Here is a 20,618-nt window from a genome sequence, read left to right as displayed (position 1 = left end):
TATTTCGCAACTCACTATGAACACTGAAATCGAGATTATTTAAAGGAAATCGTAAATACAAAAATATTTGCATAGATATTAATATTTATCTCTTAAATTAAAGAAATAAGAATCTCCTTCAAAGCGTAATAATAAATCATATTGTCGTCATTATTATATAATAACGACAATATGATTTATTATTACGCTTTGAAGGGCTTTTTCCCTCTTAACCGAGAATGCCATATACATCTCTTAGCTTAACGCTTATAATGTCGTGTGTGAAAAAAAATCGATCGCATTGTCATCGCACAGTCCATTTAGCAATCTATCGGCACTTCTTCGACAAGAAACGCCGTCAGTCGACGCCGATAATTTATCAAGGGGATGAGTCTTCGGAAGTTTTCAGGGGCAAGCACCTGTGGAATACATCTATACTTAGAAATTCCAATGGTAGTGGCTCGTCGTCGATAATCGAGGTACGAGATTCGAGTTCGCGTATGAACGCGAACTCGAAATTAGCGAACGATCGCGGGACCAGAGGAGGAAGAATATACCGTGACCGAAGTATCGGGGTACGTATGATTGGACGAGGATGCTTTGGTGGCGGATCGACGGACAGGGGTGGGAACCGGTCCCGGGGGTGGGAACCGGTCCCGGGGGTGGGGACGTGCATGGAGGGTGCGAGAATCGCAAAGTCGCGCTGGGCTTATATAAACGCGCGGCGGACGGTCTGCCTTCGCAGAGCCGTATCCACCGTCGCTGGACGACAGACTATCATCCTCGCAGAAACTCCTCGGTAGACCCGCTTCTGTCAGCTTCCCGGCTTTTATCAGCGTCACACACAAGGTACACATTCGTTTTCTAAATGTATTTATCTCTTGTTCCCACTTAAGAAAATCTCTCTGACATTTCATGAGAAACGTCCGACAAATGTCATCAGCATTTTTTTTATTGTATATAGATTTTTATCAAAAATTAAAATAATATCTTTAATGGAAAAATGTTAAGATCAAGAATTTTTGCGTTATAAATAATTAAAAATGATCAGTAATGATGATTTTACCTTTTTAAAATAAAAAAAAATAAAATAATAAAAAAAATATATATATATATAAATTTAATAATATATAAATTATTTTATACATATATTATATTTTGATAAATAAAATCTTATTCTTCGTGTAAATTCAAAGACAATATTATTTTGATAAAGATTTAATTCATAGAATAAATACAAAAATATTTTAAACTAGTTCTGCTGCAATAATATATATGTTGACAATAGTAATCTTTCACATGAACCGGATAATAAGTTGTATGTATTCCCGCAATCCGATATAATCTGTCAACAGCTAGATATGTAAGTTTGCATTTGAGATTATCCAATAGAAACTTTTGGCTCTGCATCTCCCAGTAGTAAAGCTCTACGATATCTCAGACAGTAGTAGCTTCTGACTTGTAGTTTATCATATGATAGAAGTTGGTGAATAATTGGAAACTCTACTTGTTTTCTATATAATATAAGTTGGATATATTATTACATTAAAACTGATACTAAAACTTTATCCGATATTGACGATAAAAATTAATTTTAATTTAAAAAAAAATTCACGGTTAAAGTAAAGTTTTATTGAAATATTTACGGTATATTTTATATAACATAAAAAATTATTATAGGGATTATTTTATTTTCAATTATAAAGTTACTAAAATGATATCAGTTATATATTAAATAAGTTTTTACATTATTTTTTTACTTATTTATAGAAGGATGTTAATTTTTTTGAAATAGCGATACGATTTTAAACAATGGCAAGGAAATATTTTTTGAAAATAAGAAAAGAATAATGTATTTGTGTTATCGCGATGACATGCGAGAGTAAAATTAATTTGACGTAATAATAAAAGAGAGGGAGAGAGATGCTATAAAGATATATACTATGTAAAAGTGACATGAAGAAATTATTCAAGTTATTAAATCGTGAGCATATTATAGAATAGGACAGAAGTTCGACAAGAATATCATCTATAAATCTATCGAAATATGAAAAATTTTACTTGCTTAAAAGCGTACGTACCTTCGAGTACTAGTCAGAAAAGCGAAATGAATTAGTATGAGAAGATTTTATTTTGATCAAATAATGTGGGTGACTAACTTATCTATAAGAGAATTTTCAGTTATATTATTAATATAATAAAAATAACAAAAAAATTTAGTGTTTATTTAAAAATCAAATAAGTTTTACTCTCTTTTAGAGATATATACAAGCTTTCATTATTATGAGAGAGAAAAAGATTTTATTATTATTTAATGTGAAAAATTTGAATAAAAATATTTATAGAGATTATGATTTTTTTCTCAAAATAAAAAAGTTAATATTCTAAGTTTACATAAAAAAATTCTTAAAATTGATTTATTAAAATCGATTATATCGGGACACCCTGTATTAATGCATAAAATTCAACTTGTATGGACATCATTGCGCATTTCGCACCGCAAAATACCTATCGTCACTAACATTCATTCCACGCTCGCAGCACAGCGTATTCGCGGTTGAAAGGGCATCTAATAGCCTGTAGTAGCAAAAGGATTAATTGTTGACAGATAAAGCACCTAATGAAGCGCGTATACCGCAATAACCAATCGTGATTCTGCAACGCTATTGCTGGCGCACAAAAAAACAACCGACGCCTATTTGGACACAAAACATGAAAGCGTTAGAATCGCACCGCAGTTGCATTATGATAATTTGCAGTCAATTAATATCTAATTACAGCCCGGACACGAGCAAACATGCAGTAGGATTATTCCGCGATGCGCGTATCCTCGTAATTTCCCCTTCAATTACCATGTACGGTTAATAAGATTGATTAATCAACTAATCAACTGCTTGCTTAAACTGATTATTTATTAAATTATTTGCTTAAAAAGTAGCATAGTTAGTGAACTTTTTAATAAATAATTTATTGATAAATTATATGCTATTTAAAAAAAAACTCAATCAAGTAATTTGTCAATCTATAATTCAATTTTATAGAGTTTAAACAAATTCTAGAAACAGTGTGTTTTCATATAAGTAATAAAAAACTTATTGGCACGCAGTTTTACGTTTTCATCTGTGACTTTTTACGACATTGTATGATACCACAAAAAGCATTAATGTTCTTTCTGCCAATCGAAAAATCACTTTATTGGCAGTGTGAAAGAATAGAAAAGAAAAATTGTGCTATTTTGCTTTGTAAAAGCTTAGCATCCGCTGTGATTCCGCAGTTAATGGATTTTACTTTCCCATTTATATATTTATAAATTTATTCTTCATGAGAAAAAGCTGAATTTTGTACGAGTTTTCCTAGAAATATATACACAGATAATAATTTTCAATCAATATTTGAAAAATTATATTATAACGTTTTTAAATATAAAATGTATTAATTATTATTAATTTAAATGTATTAATTTATATTGTTCATAACATCACATATTTTGTACATTAATTAATTCTCGATGAGAAGCTGTGTTTATTTTCAATAAATAATTTTTTAAACAAATTTAAATTCCACATTTAAAATCTGTGCGTCATAAGATATTAATTAAATTCTAAGAAAATAAAAAGGATTATAAAATTAATAAAGGAGCAGCTTTTATATACCATAAGAAAGATGGAATGAAAATAGTCGAATTTTACGGTAACTGTTACAATTGATCAAATATTTACTTCCACTATGGTCCGCGCACGGAAATGTAAGTAAATATTTTACGATTGACTTTAGATAGAGGTTACGCATTTCGGTGTATTTACGAAACGATTAACGACAGTGGTCAGCGGCGCCGCGTCGACAGAAAAATGTTGAACTAAAGAATTGGCTCCGGAATTAGCTGTAAAAAAAGTAATGTTGCCTGAGCGTGCTTTTACTTTACGTTTAACTAAGCGAGAGATGGAAAAAACTGGTTGCAATTAATTACTTCCTACAAGATAAAATATCTTTTAGCAAATATCCTTCTAGTGCTTCTAATAACTTGCAATCTTAATAATAATAATGCCACGTTTATTTTAATATAATAGAGCTCTTGGAAGCTCAGAGAAAGAGAAATAGAACATTTTACGAATAAAATTTCTCCTCTTTCTCTTTTTCTCTTTTTCATGTGCATATTTTATTTAAAAACTATTATTATCAGAGAAAGCTTATTAAAATAAAATTTCTTAAAATTGTGTACGAATTATAACGAATCGTACAGCGATGTAGATTGTACTAGTTATTTCTATTCCTACATTTAAACAAGATGATGCTTTTTTAGAATAATTTGTATAAACTGTGGTGAGAAACAAAATTGGACTCTGCTCATATATCGGTGGGACGTAACGAATAATGTTATTTTGCAATAGTACATCTGTGAATTTCGTATGAATGGACTCTTGATGGTAGCGAGTCCCACCTGTAACCTGTAACGCGGTTTAACTTTTATGTTTAACGAAATGAAATCCGTGAGAGGATATATCTTGTCTACAAACGTGATATACGTGGATATACTCGCGCCGTGGTAAATCGTTTAAAGTATTTACCTTCGCTCGAGTTAGTGTTCGTGCACAAGTACACATATGAAGTATGAATGTATGTTTCATATTCAAAATTTACATAGTTTTAAAGGAGACCATGCGCGTAGAATAATCAGTATCATTGACTCACAAAATGCGTTAATTTATTTTTCTATATCATGCTCTTTTCAATATTACGGGATATATTATATAGATGAAAATATATTATCAATGTGGTATAATTGACTGAAAGTTGCGGCAATATATTTCGATTGTGATTTCAATTAAAATGTGTCTTTTTTTAAATTGAAAGAAATTGATAGCAATTTTATTTGATTTTTAATGGCAAAAAATAATAGAATTGTGTTTTATCGATAAAAGAAAATAGTTGCAATAAAATAAATTAATCACGATAAAACAAAACGGTTATCAAAAAACAAAAACAAAAACACGAACTTATTGAACAATATAACAATGCAATAAAAATAATTTCTGAACATCTATATATATATTACTAACACATACATAAGCTCGTTTAATAATATTTAAATTTATGAAAAGTAAGTTTATGAAGAGTAAGTTCTTATTGTATTCTGAACAACTCTATCCCTCGAACTTATAGCATTTGTAGGTCAATCTTTTAAATTATATTTCAATCGAAAACAGATATAAGTTTGTTTTACCGCAACAAAAATTCTCGTGAGAGGTAAGCTTTTGAACGCGAATCGTATGGCGCGGAGTATCATTGATTTATAGGTAAACTCTCCTTCTATTACGATGGCCATAGAAATTCCAGTGGACTGAAAAATAGTAGCTTTTAATATAAGCACGAATGACACATCATGAACATTCGTGTAAAATACATAATCGATTTAACAGCGACATTCGTTGTGTCTATCGTAGAAATGTCCGAAGCTCAACCATTTTTATCTATAATTTCTTTACCTTAGAAACGATTTTTCTTTGGTTAGGATAAATTTAATTAAATGCTGATCTATCCTCGCGATCTTTTAAAATTTTAAATTTGAGTTAATGGAAAAATTTGTATTCCAGCGTAGATCATCTGCTTAGAAAGTAAAAGGAGGTTGTCGTCCATAAAATGGATATCTTGTATAACATTGACGTAACACGAGCATAGAAACGCGGAGGGAATTTTCTCGAGGCGAAACGAACATGAGAATCGAAACTGCCGAAACGCGCTTCCTCCTAAGAAAAACACTATCGAGATGTTACCATAAAGTAAACATGGAGGCCGGTTTGTCTTCTTGATCGAAAAGATACGGGTAGCCTCTTAATAATAAAGGTCGGAGCAGTGAAAGCCAAGGCTTACGCGTAATACCGTGAAAAATGGTGCAACCGGAGGAAAATAGGCCCGCAACTGGGATGTATTTCTATGAGGATAAATATATACAAGTTCCAATGTTTTTATACTATCCTATTTTTTTAAAGATGAATAGGTCTCGATATGTATAGATTGTATTCCAATGGGAAAACAAATTGCTTTGATTGTATCGTTAATATCTCTCTTTTGCAAGGCGAAACAATAGAAACTCAACATTCATTAATAAATGAAATTGGCAGAATGTGAACGATTTATTAAAACATATATATAAAGGTGAGATTTAATTTTAACATTGAATATATTATATTTTCAAATGTGAAATACAAGCGTATTTGATTATTTTGAATGAGATCGTTGTTCGTTTAAATACAAACGAAATGCTTCCAAAAATAATAAACATCCTCAAATATAATTTCGGTTATGTGCATTTGTATTTTATGTGTAATTGTATTGTGTGCTTATCGTTATTAATAAAATAGTAATGTTGTAATTGACAGTAATGATCACGGAAATATTTGAAATTATGCGTAATTACTATACTACATATTTATGTGTAATTAAAATGCAAAAAAGAAATTAACTATTCTTAATTAAATTTTCGAAAAATATTTTCTAGGACATTTGATTCTAATTTCATTAATTATAAAAATTAGAATGTATAAACGATAAATATGTAAAATATTTCTAAATAAATAACCAGCTTGATGCGATAATATTTTAGGTAAATTTTCATGCTATAACTATTCATCGTTTGCATTCAATGTATTGCAAATATATATATTACTAAATGATACAAATATACAATATATGATGGCTAAAACATATATATATATATATATATATATATATATATATATATATATATATATATATATATACAATTAGTGTTTCATTTTTGAGAGGAAATGGTTGTTTAATTTTATTTCAAAAACAAAGTAGAATATACATATAATAAAATGCGGTGATAAATTTATGATAAATTAAAACTTTGAAAATCGGATTTCGAAAATAATACATTTAAAATATTTTTTATTGGCGCTTATAAATGCGCCAATAAATTATTTATATACCTATTTTTTTATATATCTATTTATTTATCTATCTATTATATATTTATTTTATATATTTGTTTTCAAGTATGCCAATCGAGCTGAGTTAATATCACGAATTTATTTAAAAAATTATTAGTACAAATCCTATAAGGCTGATCTAGTCTAAGTAATTTTATTGTAAAATATCGCATATTTTTCGCGGTATATGTGCGATTTTACATGTATAATAGTTGGATGTACAATGTGTATACAGTCTACTAAATTCCTCGAGTACTTAAAGTTAGATTATCGTAAGATTATCGTAAGACGCAACAAGAATGATAATTTTCTTTACAAGTTTATTGCGATACAAGTTTTATTGTGATATAATAGCGTCATCACTTTTTAGTCATAACAAAATTTATTCTATACACAAGAATAATTTAAAATTCGCTATTTGTATTTTTAATTATTAAATATAAATTTTATGATATAGATTTTAATTTGTTTCAAAATTCTGCTAATTTATAAAAGTAATTATAATCAAAAGTGTAAATTTTTTATTAAAGATAATTGATAATTTAATTGTCACTGACAATTATTTTAACCTATCACGTTAACAAAATTTGTTAATTATAGTTGTGCTAATTAATTAATAATCATAATTAAAATCACTAATTGTAATAATCACTAATGTAGCTATATTTGGCCTATTATTTCTATTTTGCAATCGAGTCAATAATTGAAATTTTAATTAAATAATGTCTTATATACTTAGACTTTAAAATTGATGTCGCTATAAAATGTAATTGACTGTTTAATCAACTGTCGAAGTTTTCTTGGATAAAGCTTTATGTGATGAATTAATTTAATTTGCGCACGACGTATCTTCTCTCGTAGCGAATTTCGATTAAGTGCTTCATATAAGCAATGGCTAATATATAAATGTCAAGGAAACGATACATCATTTCGATGTATGAGAAGAACATCTCAATAAGAATTTTATCAAGTCATGTTTATTTCGTCCATTCGCTTATTAATAATACTTGACCTGATATTATTTTATGTCTAATTAGAAATTGAATATATTACAAGGAATTCTTTATAATATTAAAATAAAATAAATATAATAATGTTTATTCAGAGAAACACAGAGAAATTTAGATTTTTTACTTGAATAAATTTCATAACTAAATGCTTCGAAAATATTGAGAAATGTCTGAAAAAAATCTGTTTCGCTTTGATATGATTTTTTATTGAATTTACGTGTGATGAAATTTTATAGCATATCTACATATATTGCGCAGGAGGTACACATGCTTGTTCGCGCCGCGCAAAATTCTCAAAGCGACTAAAACCGCGGATAGACAACCACGATAACAATGGCAGCAATGACGAACGGCGGGAAAAAGGATTTTTCCGAAACAAAGGCGCTTCATACGCGATACTAGCAAAACGAAGGATTGACGAAATTCCACTAGGTTGAAGAATTCCACTGCATGCGTGCATGAAATGCATTACGGTCCCGGTGTTAGCAAGCATCTCTGACATCTTTTTTAACCCTTAATCTCTAAGGAATTTTATCTCCTCATGCTTTTAAATATTTTATATACATAATAATATATTATATTTTATGTATAAAAATATTATATTTTTAATTCCATTTTTTTATAAGGATTTGTTACTTATAAAAAAAATTGAATTAAAAATTTTTATAAATAATAAGAATTTATCTCTCTAGATTCTTTTTTATATTTTCTCTTATAAATGCTCTTTATATCGAGTGCATTTTATCTCTCTCTATCAGAATAATATTCTTCCGAAACGAGAAATGTAAATATCGCATAAAAGATCAAAAGTGCGCACACCGAGAAAGTTAAAAGAAGATATCTCCGAACTGCGTAAAATTTTTGAAATAATATTTGCAATTTTCTCAAGAGGAAAAACATTGCTCGATCGTCTGATGTAGACTGAATCTTCAATTGTTCTTAAGTTTACTTATCTAAGTAAAGTATGAAGTCAAGCATTTTCAGGATTCACATAATGTCACACGAAATCGTGTTTCGATCAAAAAGTTACATAACTAGCGTATTATAAGTTGCATGTCAATATCTTAAATCGTAAAGTTTAGAAATATACTTTCACGACAAAACTACATCAAAATTAAGTTCAGTACAGCGCGTGTTATCACTAGCACATGTCACCTACAATGTGACTTACAATTGTACTTTGCAAAAGTTCAATTTTGCAAATTGAAATCATCCAGAGTCGTCGGAAAGACGGAAGCGATAAATATAATACAGCTTTTAATTACAATTCTACTTGATTATCTCATTCACTTTTCCATTAAAGTCTAGCAAACTTTCAACATGAGATGAAGTATTTAATGTTCTAAACGAAAACTAGAAAACGAATAGCACTTCATTTTGATTTTGCATAAACGAAAATGATGATGTTCTTTCCTCTTCTTCCTCCTTTTCATTTCTCTTATCGTGAAATGAATGTATTCTATTTTTGGTGCTGCTAATCGAATTTAATCAGTTATAAGTAGTTACTAGATATAACAATCTCATTATAATAATTGATCAATTATAAAAAACGGAAATATTACTGTTATCTTATAATCTAACATAAGTTAGTTAGACGTTAAGTGTACGTTGCCATTAACTCAAATAAAAAATATAGTAATGAAAATAAACATTTATACTCAAATGCGGAACACATTTTTGAACGAAAGCTTCTTGAAAGACCTTTTTTTGGCATAACTCAGAAAATTTTTATTTCTTACACAAAACACAACGAGAGCAATACATATATGATGCTCTCACTCTTTACAAAACAGTGCTTTTATTCTGTGTTAGACGTTTTATCAAGGCAAAAATTTTTATAATGCTTTTTAGAAAGCTGATTTATAATTTACAACAGTGGTTGTATATTGGTTTTCCTGGTTATATACTGGTGTAGTGCAATAAATTTATAAAATTTACATAATACACACATAACGTTGGCAGAATAGCTGAGTATATTATTGAAGCGATACTATTGCAATAAATTCTCGTTATCACATTATATATTTATTGCTTGCAATGCAATTGTTCAAAATGTGTCAAACCGCATGCATCTTGGCACGAGATTTTAACTACGATCTAGTCATGTTAATCTTAAAAAGCGAAGAAAACATTAATTTTTTTTGTCAAAATTCTCAAAGTTAAAAATATTATGTACGATACGAATTTTTAAAGAGTTCATATTTATCGAAAATCCGGAGCTAATTCCACAACTTTTACTTCTTAAATCTCGTGTGTTTCATGAGGTGGAAAAGACTGGAAATGTTAAGGATATGCCAAAGTCAAAACTTGATTAACCACAATGATCCCATAAAATCGTAATAAGCCATAAACGCAATTGGAATGATATCGAGACGTTACAGAACACTTATCTTGGTTTTTTTTAGTCGCACAAAATGACGTCTCCGGTCAGGCAAATATTCTTATAAAAGCGTCACTCATTCGCGTAGTTGTATTGACCGTCTAGCTGCTCGTAAAAACGCGTTAACGCTGTTATTGGAAAAACCCGGAGGACCCATCTAACTTGGTCTCGCATCCATTCTTATAATCCGCGATCCTTACGCAAAGAATTCAATTTTCCCAATGTGAAATAAAAGAACATACGTGTCACATAATGTATCATTTATCGTGAGATAACATACACCAAATGTCCAAAAATTCCGATTTGTATTTTAAATGATAAATACTTTGATGAACTTTTAAAACTGACTCCCATGAGAGAATTAATGCAATTAATAACTTTAAAAAACGTATATTACATTTATTTAAAAGTATTTTAAAAAATATTGCTTTTAAAATGATTGAAGGATTCATTATTATAATTAAGCTTAAAGGCGCATGTGTTTATTTAGCATCGTTCCGCAAAAATGGATATACTAATAAATGAGAGTTGTTAGTTTAATATCGATATTTATCTATGATTGAAGAAATATTAATTTAAGAATATATATACGGATCACACACAACAACAATCACAATGCAAACATTGAGGATAATTATTAGATCTTTAATCGCGCATTTGTATGAATTAATTTAAATTTATTGAAAGTGTTATAACTTGTGTGACTTATTTTACAAATATTGTTTTGCATTTTTTATTCAGCTCTCCATATATAATATATGAATAACAATAGATGCGCGTACCATGTATATTTATAAAGTGATATTATTCATTTATTAACAATTAAACCAAATAATTGGCTTGTTGAGTTAATTTGCATTTATATTGCCACATATAATAATTATTTTTATGGTAGAAAATATTAATATATCGATAAAAGCGTAATATGCCAACATTACTGATTAAATCTCTTTATCGGAAAACATATGAGCAGCCTGAATCGATTTGTCAATCGAGCTCATCGTACAATCGTATTTCTCATTCTCTTTTCAAGAGTATCTTTAGATTGATCTATGAATTATTCTGCTTACTTGTAATTATAGAGAATGTTTGGACAAAATACTAATCTATTTTTCTTTAGTAAGAATTTATAGTAAATTTTTGAATAAATATTGAACAAAAAAATGTTTATAACTTTTTGACAGAGATAAAGTAAAACATGGAATTTTTATAGAAAATGACATTGCTTTACATAATAGAATAATATCGCTTTTACAGTCAAAAAGAAGAGCAATCATTATGGGATGCTCTATATAAAACTATGTTTACGTCGAGAGATGAGTTCCAATTGACACGGGTTAATCAAACATTGCAATCTCTTCATCATGTTGACTAGCGTAAATGTTCTTATAACTCAATTTTTGCAAGATTAACCGTGTCCGCTGGCATCGACGGATATTGTGCGTCACGCTATTGTTAGCAAATCTACGTTTTATTTATGTATTCTTGTATAACGAGTACAATATGTGCATTACGTATGCGACACACCGCGATAACTACGAAATGCATATAAATGCATCTACAATGACGTTGAAGTTACAATAACGAACAATGTATTGCGGAATCGGCTCGGTTGTATTAGTTGTCGCTTTATCGCGCGTATGGAAACATTTCATTAAAAAAATGCGACTGACACATGCATATCGGTGCGAAAGTTTTCGTCTTGAAATTACTGATGTGCGCGATTTTTTATACATAATTTAATTTAAACTAGATTGAGAATTATCACAATAAAATTAAATAAATAATATAAAAAAATTGATAGGTTTTGCAAATATGATAAATACGCATAATTGTGAATTTTTTGTGCGAACATGAAATATTTGGCAGGAGTAGACATGTATATATTTGTAGAATTTATTTGATTTATGATAAAACTCCGAAAAAAAATCTCAGAATGATTAGTGCAACGCTTTTACATCCACACATGTTCGACTAAAATTGATATCGTTCGAGATTCCATAAATATCGCTCGGAGTAGCATTCGCGATATGCGATCAGCGATCATTCGAATTTGCCCATGCGTAACTCTTATCAGCCTGGGTGCATAATTTTATAGGATTATCGTCCGCACAGTATTACGCACAATGTACGAATGATAAAAACAGGGCCATCACATTGACTATCACCCACATTATTCAAAAACCAATAGTGGCGACAGCATGATTGAATCGATTTAAGAAGTGATAGAATAATATCAATATAATGTGAAAAAAATAATTTATATAGAATACAATTGCGTTATCATGGCATGTTCCGTCTAAAAAAACAAACGTTTAATAAAGTCAACATAAAACAACAGAAAATGAGATGACTAAATCGCAATGTTATTGTAGCAGTTAATTGCATAAGTGCAACATTATTTATGTTATTTTTTTTCTTTTATTATTACTTACTATTCCGGATTTCTTCCTATCGTTTATCTAATAACAAGACTATCGAATTCTCAATTTTTACGATTTTTAGATGTAATAATACTGAATAGTATTATTATATAAATAGGACAAAATAAATAAGAAAATAGAGAAGTGCGAAAAGAATGATGTCAAATTTTGAACTTTTTTAAAAAAAGTTTGATTTTAAGTTGGTCAAGAATTACACATACAGATACATTTGAGAATTTTATAACATCGTAAGATTGACGCACGTTCTGATGGTGAGGAAATAATTTTTGGCAAACTGCAGATAGTACTGTATATTCCGCAGAAAATAAAAACCTTTTAATGCGAACGAAAACAAGAAAAACGGCCAAGATCTCAAGGTTGAAAAATCGACACAACACGACTACAGTCTCTAGATCGAAATTCGATTATCGCATTATTAGATTTGCTGTGGCACTACCGGGAACAATTATCGGGAACGTGTTTTTCTAGGGAAATAAATTTTTATCGGACGTTAACGATATTAACCGCGCGGGCTATACTTAGCATGCTCTTACGTTGCCACGTAGCTTTTTTTTTTAGATATGATTTGATTTATCCCGCCCATCTCGTTCAGCGCGCGGTTACGCCTAAGTAAGCCGGGGACGATAAATTTGACGAAATTACGCAGATTTATAGCTCGCGACTTTTCTCGAACATAGTAAAATGAAGACGACGGCGCCAGAGTCGTCTAATTCGCATTAATGGCAACTGGTGTAAATTTAATACGAATTTTAAATGTTCTCTTGGAACGTTAACTCGATATAGAATAAATTCTTGTTTTCTGTTTATTTTCAATATTATTTTTATCAAAATAAAAAGCATGAAAATGATCCGTGTAGTAAAGAAATACCACAAACAAAGAAACATACTGTATAATTTGAAATAAAGATTTATCTTATTTACAATAGCGTAGAGAGAAGGAAAAAAAAGAAATATCAACAAAAGCAGTACTTTTAAAAATTTTTTTCAAATGAAAAACATAATTTGCAAGAGAGATACAGATTTAACAAAAATAGGAACTTTTTCTTCATCAATTTTTTAACAAACACATTGCACAAAATAAAACAGTACGAAATTTTCTGCATTAATTATATTTATAATATAATAATTTCTATTGATATGATCAAAAAGAACAGAAATTCCCTAATATAAAGCCATAAACGTATCGTTTCATTCGTTGATGAAAATAAATACACATATATGAAATAACGGTCCGTGACCATCAATTATTTAGAACGATGGCTCCAATTATCTATCCATACTACAGGTACCGTTCAAAGTGAATTGTGATTATACCGCAATAAAATACTAATTGAACAAACATCAACAAAAAAAGGATAAAATAAAAAATATAAGTAAAAATAACAAAAAAGGAAAATAATAAATTTAACTATATATCATATAATATTTAAACATCATTTCATTAGAGATATATTCAGAGATTGTAAATTGCATGAAATTGTATAAAGCGCTATTTGTAGATTATTTACAATTTCGCGAAATATGATCTATTCTCTTTTTTTGCTATTTGATATTTTAATAGAATAATGCGAGAAATTTATTACAGATATTTTATAGAATTAAAAATCGTTCTATATTTAAAGCTTACGCAACAGTTTTAAATCCATCGCTGTTGCTTGGACACGCTATTTGACTGCAGAATAATTCTGCCTGTACATTACTGTCATCAAACGATGGCAAGATGTTCTTCGTGGGTCGCGAGTTGAATAGTTTGTTAGCTGAGAATGCGCCAACTTTTCTCCATATATATCGAAGGGACTATTGTTTCATCTTTCACGCCTTCAACCAACCCCGCGATCTCACCCCCTTCATCTTATTTAGAGTTTCATCTAACAGCCAACTTTCTGCATCTTGGAGGATGCTTGGTAAGATATGAGCAATAGTTTCGGGACAATATCTGCATTATTTGATTAAAATGTAGCTAAGTAAACGATAAGATTGTCATTCAATCGCGTTTTCTTATTATGACGAGATAAGAAAGATAAGAGGTGAGAAGAAAAATAGAGGTAATTTAAATCTGGAAATTTTAATTTCAAAAATATACGATTAGACTCTTCTAGCTTGTAGATAGATACTGTTTCTCTTATCACAGTCCTGGTTTATGACAACCCGGAATCCATGTGAACTATATGTTACACGTTTATGATTATAAAACGAGCTATCTCGAAATGGCTGGAAAAAGGACTTGATAAAAACACTGTTTCAATATAATGCATTTAAACTTTCTATCCCATCATAAAAATATCATACGGAATATTTGGAAACAACTACAACTCTTAATGGAACTACAGTTGTTTCGAATAAAAGTTTTAAACGCATGTTTTTCAAGACACTATTTTACTTACTATGTTCTTTCGTAAATCATCACAAACAACAATATTCTCAATATTCAATTACCGTTGCGTAATTATTCATAAGCCAAAATTGAAAATTTACTTGAGATTGAGTATATCGTTCCATCAAATTAGAATCCCACGGTAAAGATGAAATGCTTGCCTTGAGCGAGTACTTCGAGACAGCTATTTAGCACTCAATCCGTTGGTAGAATATGTGAGGTAGTAGCGAGTTGCTCGTATAATCAGAACGTTTCTCTCTTGGGGTTTATTACCCTTTAATCCACGAGCGTATGTACGATAAAGCGTATATACGTTGAAATCGTGGTACATAATTTTCTATTTAACGATGGAAGAGATAGTAGCTTAATAGTAGAACAATTAATATATCACCGAATTATTGTATGAGAAATACATAGAAATATATAGATCTATATTCACATCTTCTAATCTTATTTAACTCTGAATACGCCTAAGTTCTATTGATTTAATTTGGAAAGCATATATTATTTAATGTTAAATCAAATGATACGAATAGTGTTCGTATGTACATATATACGCTATAGTCCTGAATGCCTAAACAGAAAATTTTTACAGAAAATCGCATAATATTCACATTGCATTCATATTCCATACTTATTTATTTTTCACATTTCTAATCACAAAATTATTATTCAATTTTTGTAATTATAAAATTAATTATTAAAACTATAAGTATGTATGTAATTAATTTGTTTTAGATGCAACCTAAAATGACTGTCTTGTGCACACTGATGGCGTTTGTGATGGTCGTCGCAATTTCGAGTCTCACAGTCGATGCAATACCGCACAGGTAAAGTAAATCTCATTTTCTTACAAGAAATTAAATGATAAGAGAAAGCTTGAGAGAGGGATATACTGATAAGTATTATGAAAGTAAACGTAAACAAAACCACATATACATGCATATCTATGTACTTGTCTGCGACAAGAGGGGCTATTCTCTTTTTCTCTTTTAAATTCTTTTTAAAAAGAAGTTTCTTATTACACAAGAAAATAAATTTAATTTAGTGATTAATAAAAAATAAAAAGACAGTAAAATTTTTAGCTACACAGTAAGCTTACGCAAAAAGTCACGATACGTAAAAATAATTTTTAAATATATTCATAGAATATCAAAAAATGCAAATCGCGCGATTGCTCCGAGCGCGTATTTACAATTAAACGAATATATTGAACAAGAATAGAAGTCCGCTTTGAATAGTTTAACCCAGTTCTGTCTGACGACATACTAACTATAGAAAGGAATCTCAGTAACTGAAAGTGACTTGCCGAATGACGTTTCAGACAATCACGATAGGGGTGATTTGAATTGCATGTAGGCATACCTACATTAACATTGTTCTTGTATTATATTTACGAACTCTCTTCTTATTGTTTAATTTATAATTTATAATCTAATCCGAAGTCTTCGCGTTTTGGCTTCAATTCGTATTCGGCCAATTAAATTACATTCTTCGTACATTTTTATGTTGTATAATATCAAGCCTGTCGCTATCGTCATTTTCGCAATCAAAGTTAACCGATCGATCCAATTTTACGCACGCAGCCATGAAAGTTACTGGGATCAACAGGATGATATAGACCGAGACGAGTTTTTAGAGCTACTTTCTCGTCTAAGTCGCACCGTCATGAACCGTCCCGAAATGGAAAAGTAAGATGTTCTAACGATCTTAATACTAAAATGCATAAACTATTATATATGTATTTTATATATATTTTATATATATTTACAAATATATATATAGAATATATCTGTAGAATTTTTAATTGTATATATATATCATCATATATATATTTTTTTATTGTATACATGTTGCATTTATTAATACTTTTATTACTATATTGATAACTACTTTTATTAATAATTTTGGAATATTAATTTACAAAAAAACTATTAAAGAAATGTGTTGCAATAAAAATTTCAAATAAAAAAAATAATTTAAATTTAATTTTACTTAAATTATATTACTTAAATTTAATTACTACCATTTTAATTATTAAAATTACTTTCTAATTTAATTTAATTTTATGATTAAATTAACTTAAATTTTAATAGAAATTATTTTCAAAAAATTTTGAAATTTAATCGTTAAATGTTTCAAACCAATGTTTTACATTCAGAACATCGCCGATATCCTTCATATCGTCATATTCATGACAGTTTTTCATTATATTTGCCTTTATTTTAATTCCGTCAATTATAAATGAATTATGCATTTTAAAAAGGGCTTTATTTTTAAAATATTGAGAACGTGTCCACTGTACACGTCTCTTTTTATATCGAAATGTATTTGTATGAGAAAGACTTTTTATTATCGATATCAAAGAAATAATAGGGGATCAAGAAATAACAGGGGAACATTCATATTAATTTTATCGCGTGCCTTTTGTATTTCTCGAGAAACGAGATTTCGGGACAATGTTTTTTCCAAGATGACTGATTGAAATAAATATAATAAATGTGGAATCGTTCGCAGCAGCAAACGAGGATTGGATCTGGGTCTCAGTCGTGGCTTCAGCGGTTCTCAAGCGGCGAAACATTTGATGGGACTCGCGGCGGCGAATTATGCCGGCGGTCCCGGACGGAGGCGTCGCTCGGAACAGGCGTAAATCGCAGACACGATCGCTGATGCAAAGAGATTACTATCCGTAATAATGTCACTTTTGACTCGATCTTTCCACTTTGTCTCTATCTCGAGCTTGAACCGCCACCAATTTCGAAATCGCCGTTGCCAGTGGCGTGACTGAATGAGCATGCAATTAAATCCTCTCTATTAATTATTCCTGCTCTTTCCCTAAATAAATCTTAATAGAATGTGCATAAATATGTACGCGTGTCCATCTCTTTAGAACGTAAATAGAATAAGTTCGTTATCAATCTAAACTTGCGATAATAGTAAATTAACAATCGATGTTGACAAATTTAATCAATTTTTCATCTCTCTCTAGCCTTTGCACTTAAAACTTTGTACATTCCTCCATTTAGTTGCACCACTGGCCGTTCGTGTCTGCTGCATTGTTAAATTGCGAATTACTTTTTGTTTTATATCCTTTTTGTGGAAGCGAATGTGTGATAATATTGCTTGGCAGAGAGGCTTTCATCTAAAATTAATGTAAAATAAAAAGAGTACCTATATGCATTTTTCAAATTATATAATGGATACAAACTGGCACACCAAAAAAAGATTATTTATTATACAAAAACACCATGGTCTAATCTTACAATTAGATTAAAGATTAATTATTAAAAATAATTTTTAAATAATTTTACAGATTAATTTAAATCAATTGAATCAAAATTATTTATTCGCGAAGGAATTTGTGCATTAATATTAAAATTTTCCTATAATTTATTAAGATAATTTTCTGAATTAATATGGAGATTAGATATTTTTTTAAAATTAAAATTTTTCTTTCTTTTCAACTAGCGAGCAAAAATTCGAAAGCATCTTAAAAGCATCCATTATTATTATTATTGCCTTTTTCTCTTTTTTCCGCTACATTTATCTGTTATGCCGTGTACGAATTAGCAATCTTATCCGTGATGTAAGATAAATGAAATTGATAGATGTAGTATTTTGCTGATCCAACAGCAAGGCTCCTCCAAGTCGTGCGTCCGCGAATCGATGACGCTCCACTTCCGGGCTGGATTTATCCTAGTCATTACTATTTGCAATTGAAATCGTATACTGCGACACGTATCCTACGTTTCCTGGAACGAACTACGCTAGAGAGTTTTTTCCTTAATCCTTCACGCGCGCGGTATAATTTTTCTCCCGCGCTTTGAACGCTCGCTTCGTTATACTTTCATACCGTATTGGATGATCGCTTAAATCCTCTTTCGGTTTTTCATTTCTTTTTTCTTTCCCGATATCTCAGTGACTCTTATAAAAAGAATTGTTGTATTTAAACTATAATAATTGCAAATATTGCATTTGTTAGATCGAGTGTTCTCAAATTTCGTTTGTGCCGACGAAACGTCAAGTAAATATTTCGCGTGGTGCGCAAATTCCTTGTCGATAAAAAATCGATTTCAGAGTTTATGATCAGAGTTTGTGTAAAGAATATCGTGGTGAATTTTGAACGATCGTGTTTTTTATTTTATATGATTTTTACGATTCTCGTGGCGTGTCGCGCGGAACAATTTGAGAACCCTACTACTTAGGTCATTTTGTTTTACTAGCTTCAACTTCGTCTATGAAATGCCTATGTAACATGTAATGTGCACTGGATGCACCGCGTTCGCATAAAACGAAATCGTATAAAAATATGTAGAAATAGTAAAATCTCGTCTTTTTTCGTGTTATAAACTATCTTAGATTTAGTCCGTAGATCAGGAGTGTGCAAAAAAATGTTCAATTTATTCAAAAATTTAAAAAATATATAATGAGGTAAAAATGCTTGACGACGAAATGTTTGTCTTCAATATTATTTTCGCATTATATTACAAAAAATATTATATTATAGAAATATATGTCAATAAAAAAATAAAAGTAAAATGTTATTTATAATTTTTACAATTTAATTCAATTAATTACTTTTTGGAAAAAATAATACTTTAACTGCGGCGTAAATATTTTTTAATTATTCGTTAATAGATAACAGAATTATAATCGCAAATATTAAGAATAGTTTATTTAAATTTAATAAAATATGAAAGAGCATGATGAAGCAAAATTTAATGCGCCACTTGATTAATTTTGATTTAAACTGGACTCGATTCCTACTTTGACATTTAGGTTGTGCACTCCTGTCAACAGGTGGTAACCAAAGCGCACAGTAAGTCGATAGCGATTTTTAATCACGCTCGATAATAACACGCGTTGTATAATTGAAAGGCTTGGAGCAACGACTTGCTAAATCATTCATACATGCAAGATTTTCTTAGGTCATATTTCTTTCCAGAATTGACAATGCACAGAAATGTGTTTATCATGTTTACCTCAAAAATAGAGCGCTATAGATGCGATATGTTCGATATAAATGTACTTACACCATAATAATCACACCAAGGTTTAGCTCAATTATTTTTTTTATTCACAAAATATTAATATATATATTGTTATATAATCTATAAAATAATATTAACTAACAAATGGTTTAATAGTTAGGATCGTTATTATAAACGATATTTCTGTCATTTAGCATTGTGCGATTTAAAAATTCTGTTGCTCCAAATCCTTAAATAATATGCTCGATCAATGTACGCGAATTTTGTTTTATAGATAAATTATCTAGTATTCTAGAAATAAATGTGTCCGCGGATGAATTTGTTCCTTTAATCGCGAAATTCCACTTGGTTATCACCGACACCAGAATGAAGCGCGTGAAGTCGACCTGCGTTATTTCTGTGTATTATAAAGAGATTTATTGAGCCTCTAGTAATAACTGATCGTAAATAAAAGTTACCTACTTTAACCCAGCTATACGCATACATTATT

At 29.7% G+C, this 20,618-nt stretch overlaps 1 protein-coding gene across 2 annotated transcripts; it reads left to right on the top strand.

The window, feature by feature from the left end:
* The first annotated feature begins 687 nt into the window (after positions 1 to 687).
* Positions 688 to 20,599, top strand: Dh31 (diuretic hormone class 2). 2 transcript variants are annotated; one of them, XM_083091102.1, is made up of 4 exons: positions 688 to 828; positions 15,876 to 15,967; positions 16,724 to 16,828; positions 17,658 to 20,599. In XM_083091102.1, exons 2-4 carry the CDS (start codon positions 15,876 to 15,878, stop codon positions 17,785 to 17,787), a joined length of 327 nt encoding a protein of 108 aa, XP_082947228.1. In that variant the 5' UTR covers positions 688 to 828; the 3' UTR covers positions 17,788 to 20,599. The 2 variants fall into 2 exon arrangements, with proteins under 2 accessions (XP_082947228.1, XP_082947226.1); XM_083091100.1 differs by having other exon boundaries at positions 17,655 to 20,599.
* Positions 20,600 to 20,618: the final 19 nt, after the last annotated feature.

This window comes from Camponotus vicinus, unplaced genomic scaffold (genome assembly GCF_025532165.1).
Source record: "Camponotus vicinus isolate PSW18456_S1 unplaced genomic scaffold, iyCamVici1.0 SCAF_2, whole genome shotgun sequence".
In the NCBI taxonomy this organism is placed as follows: domain Eukaryota; kingdom Metazoa; phylum Arthropoda; class Insecta; order Hymenoptera; family Formicidae; genus Camponotus; species Camponotus vicinus.
Note: the sequence above shows the minus strand (reverse complement) of the source record. Positions and strands in the feature narration are given on the sequence as shown.

Bases quoted from the DNA above. Each gene is read 5' to 3' on its own strand.
- Dh31 (XM_083091100.1), top strand. From the start codon at position 15,876: ATGCAACCTAAAATGACTGTCTTGTGCACACTGATGGCGTTTGTGATG. The intron at 15,968-16,723 runs GTAAAGTAAATC...TTACGCACGCAG, and splicing joins GTCGATGCAATACCGCACAG to CCATGAAAGTTACTGGGATC. The intron at 16,829-17,654 runs GTAAGATGTTCT...AATCGTTCGCAG, and splicing joins AACCGTCCCGAAATGGAAAA to CAGCAAACGAGGATTGGATC.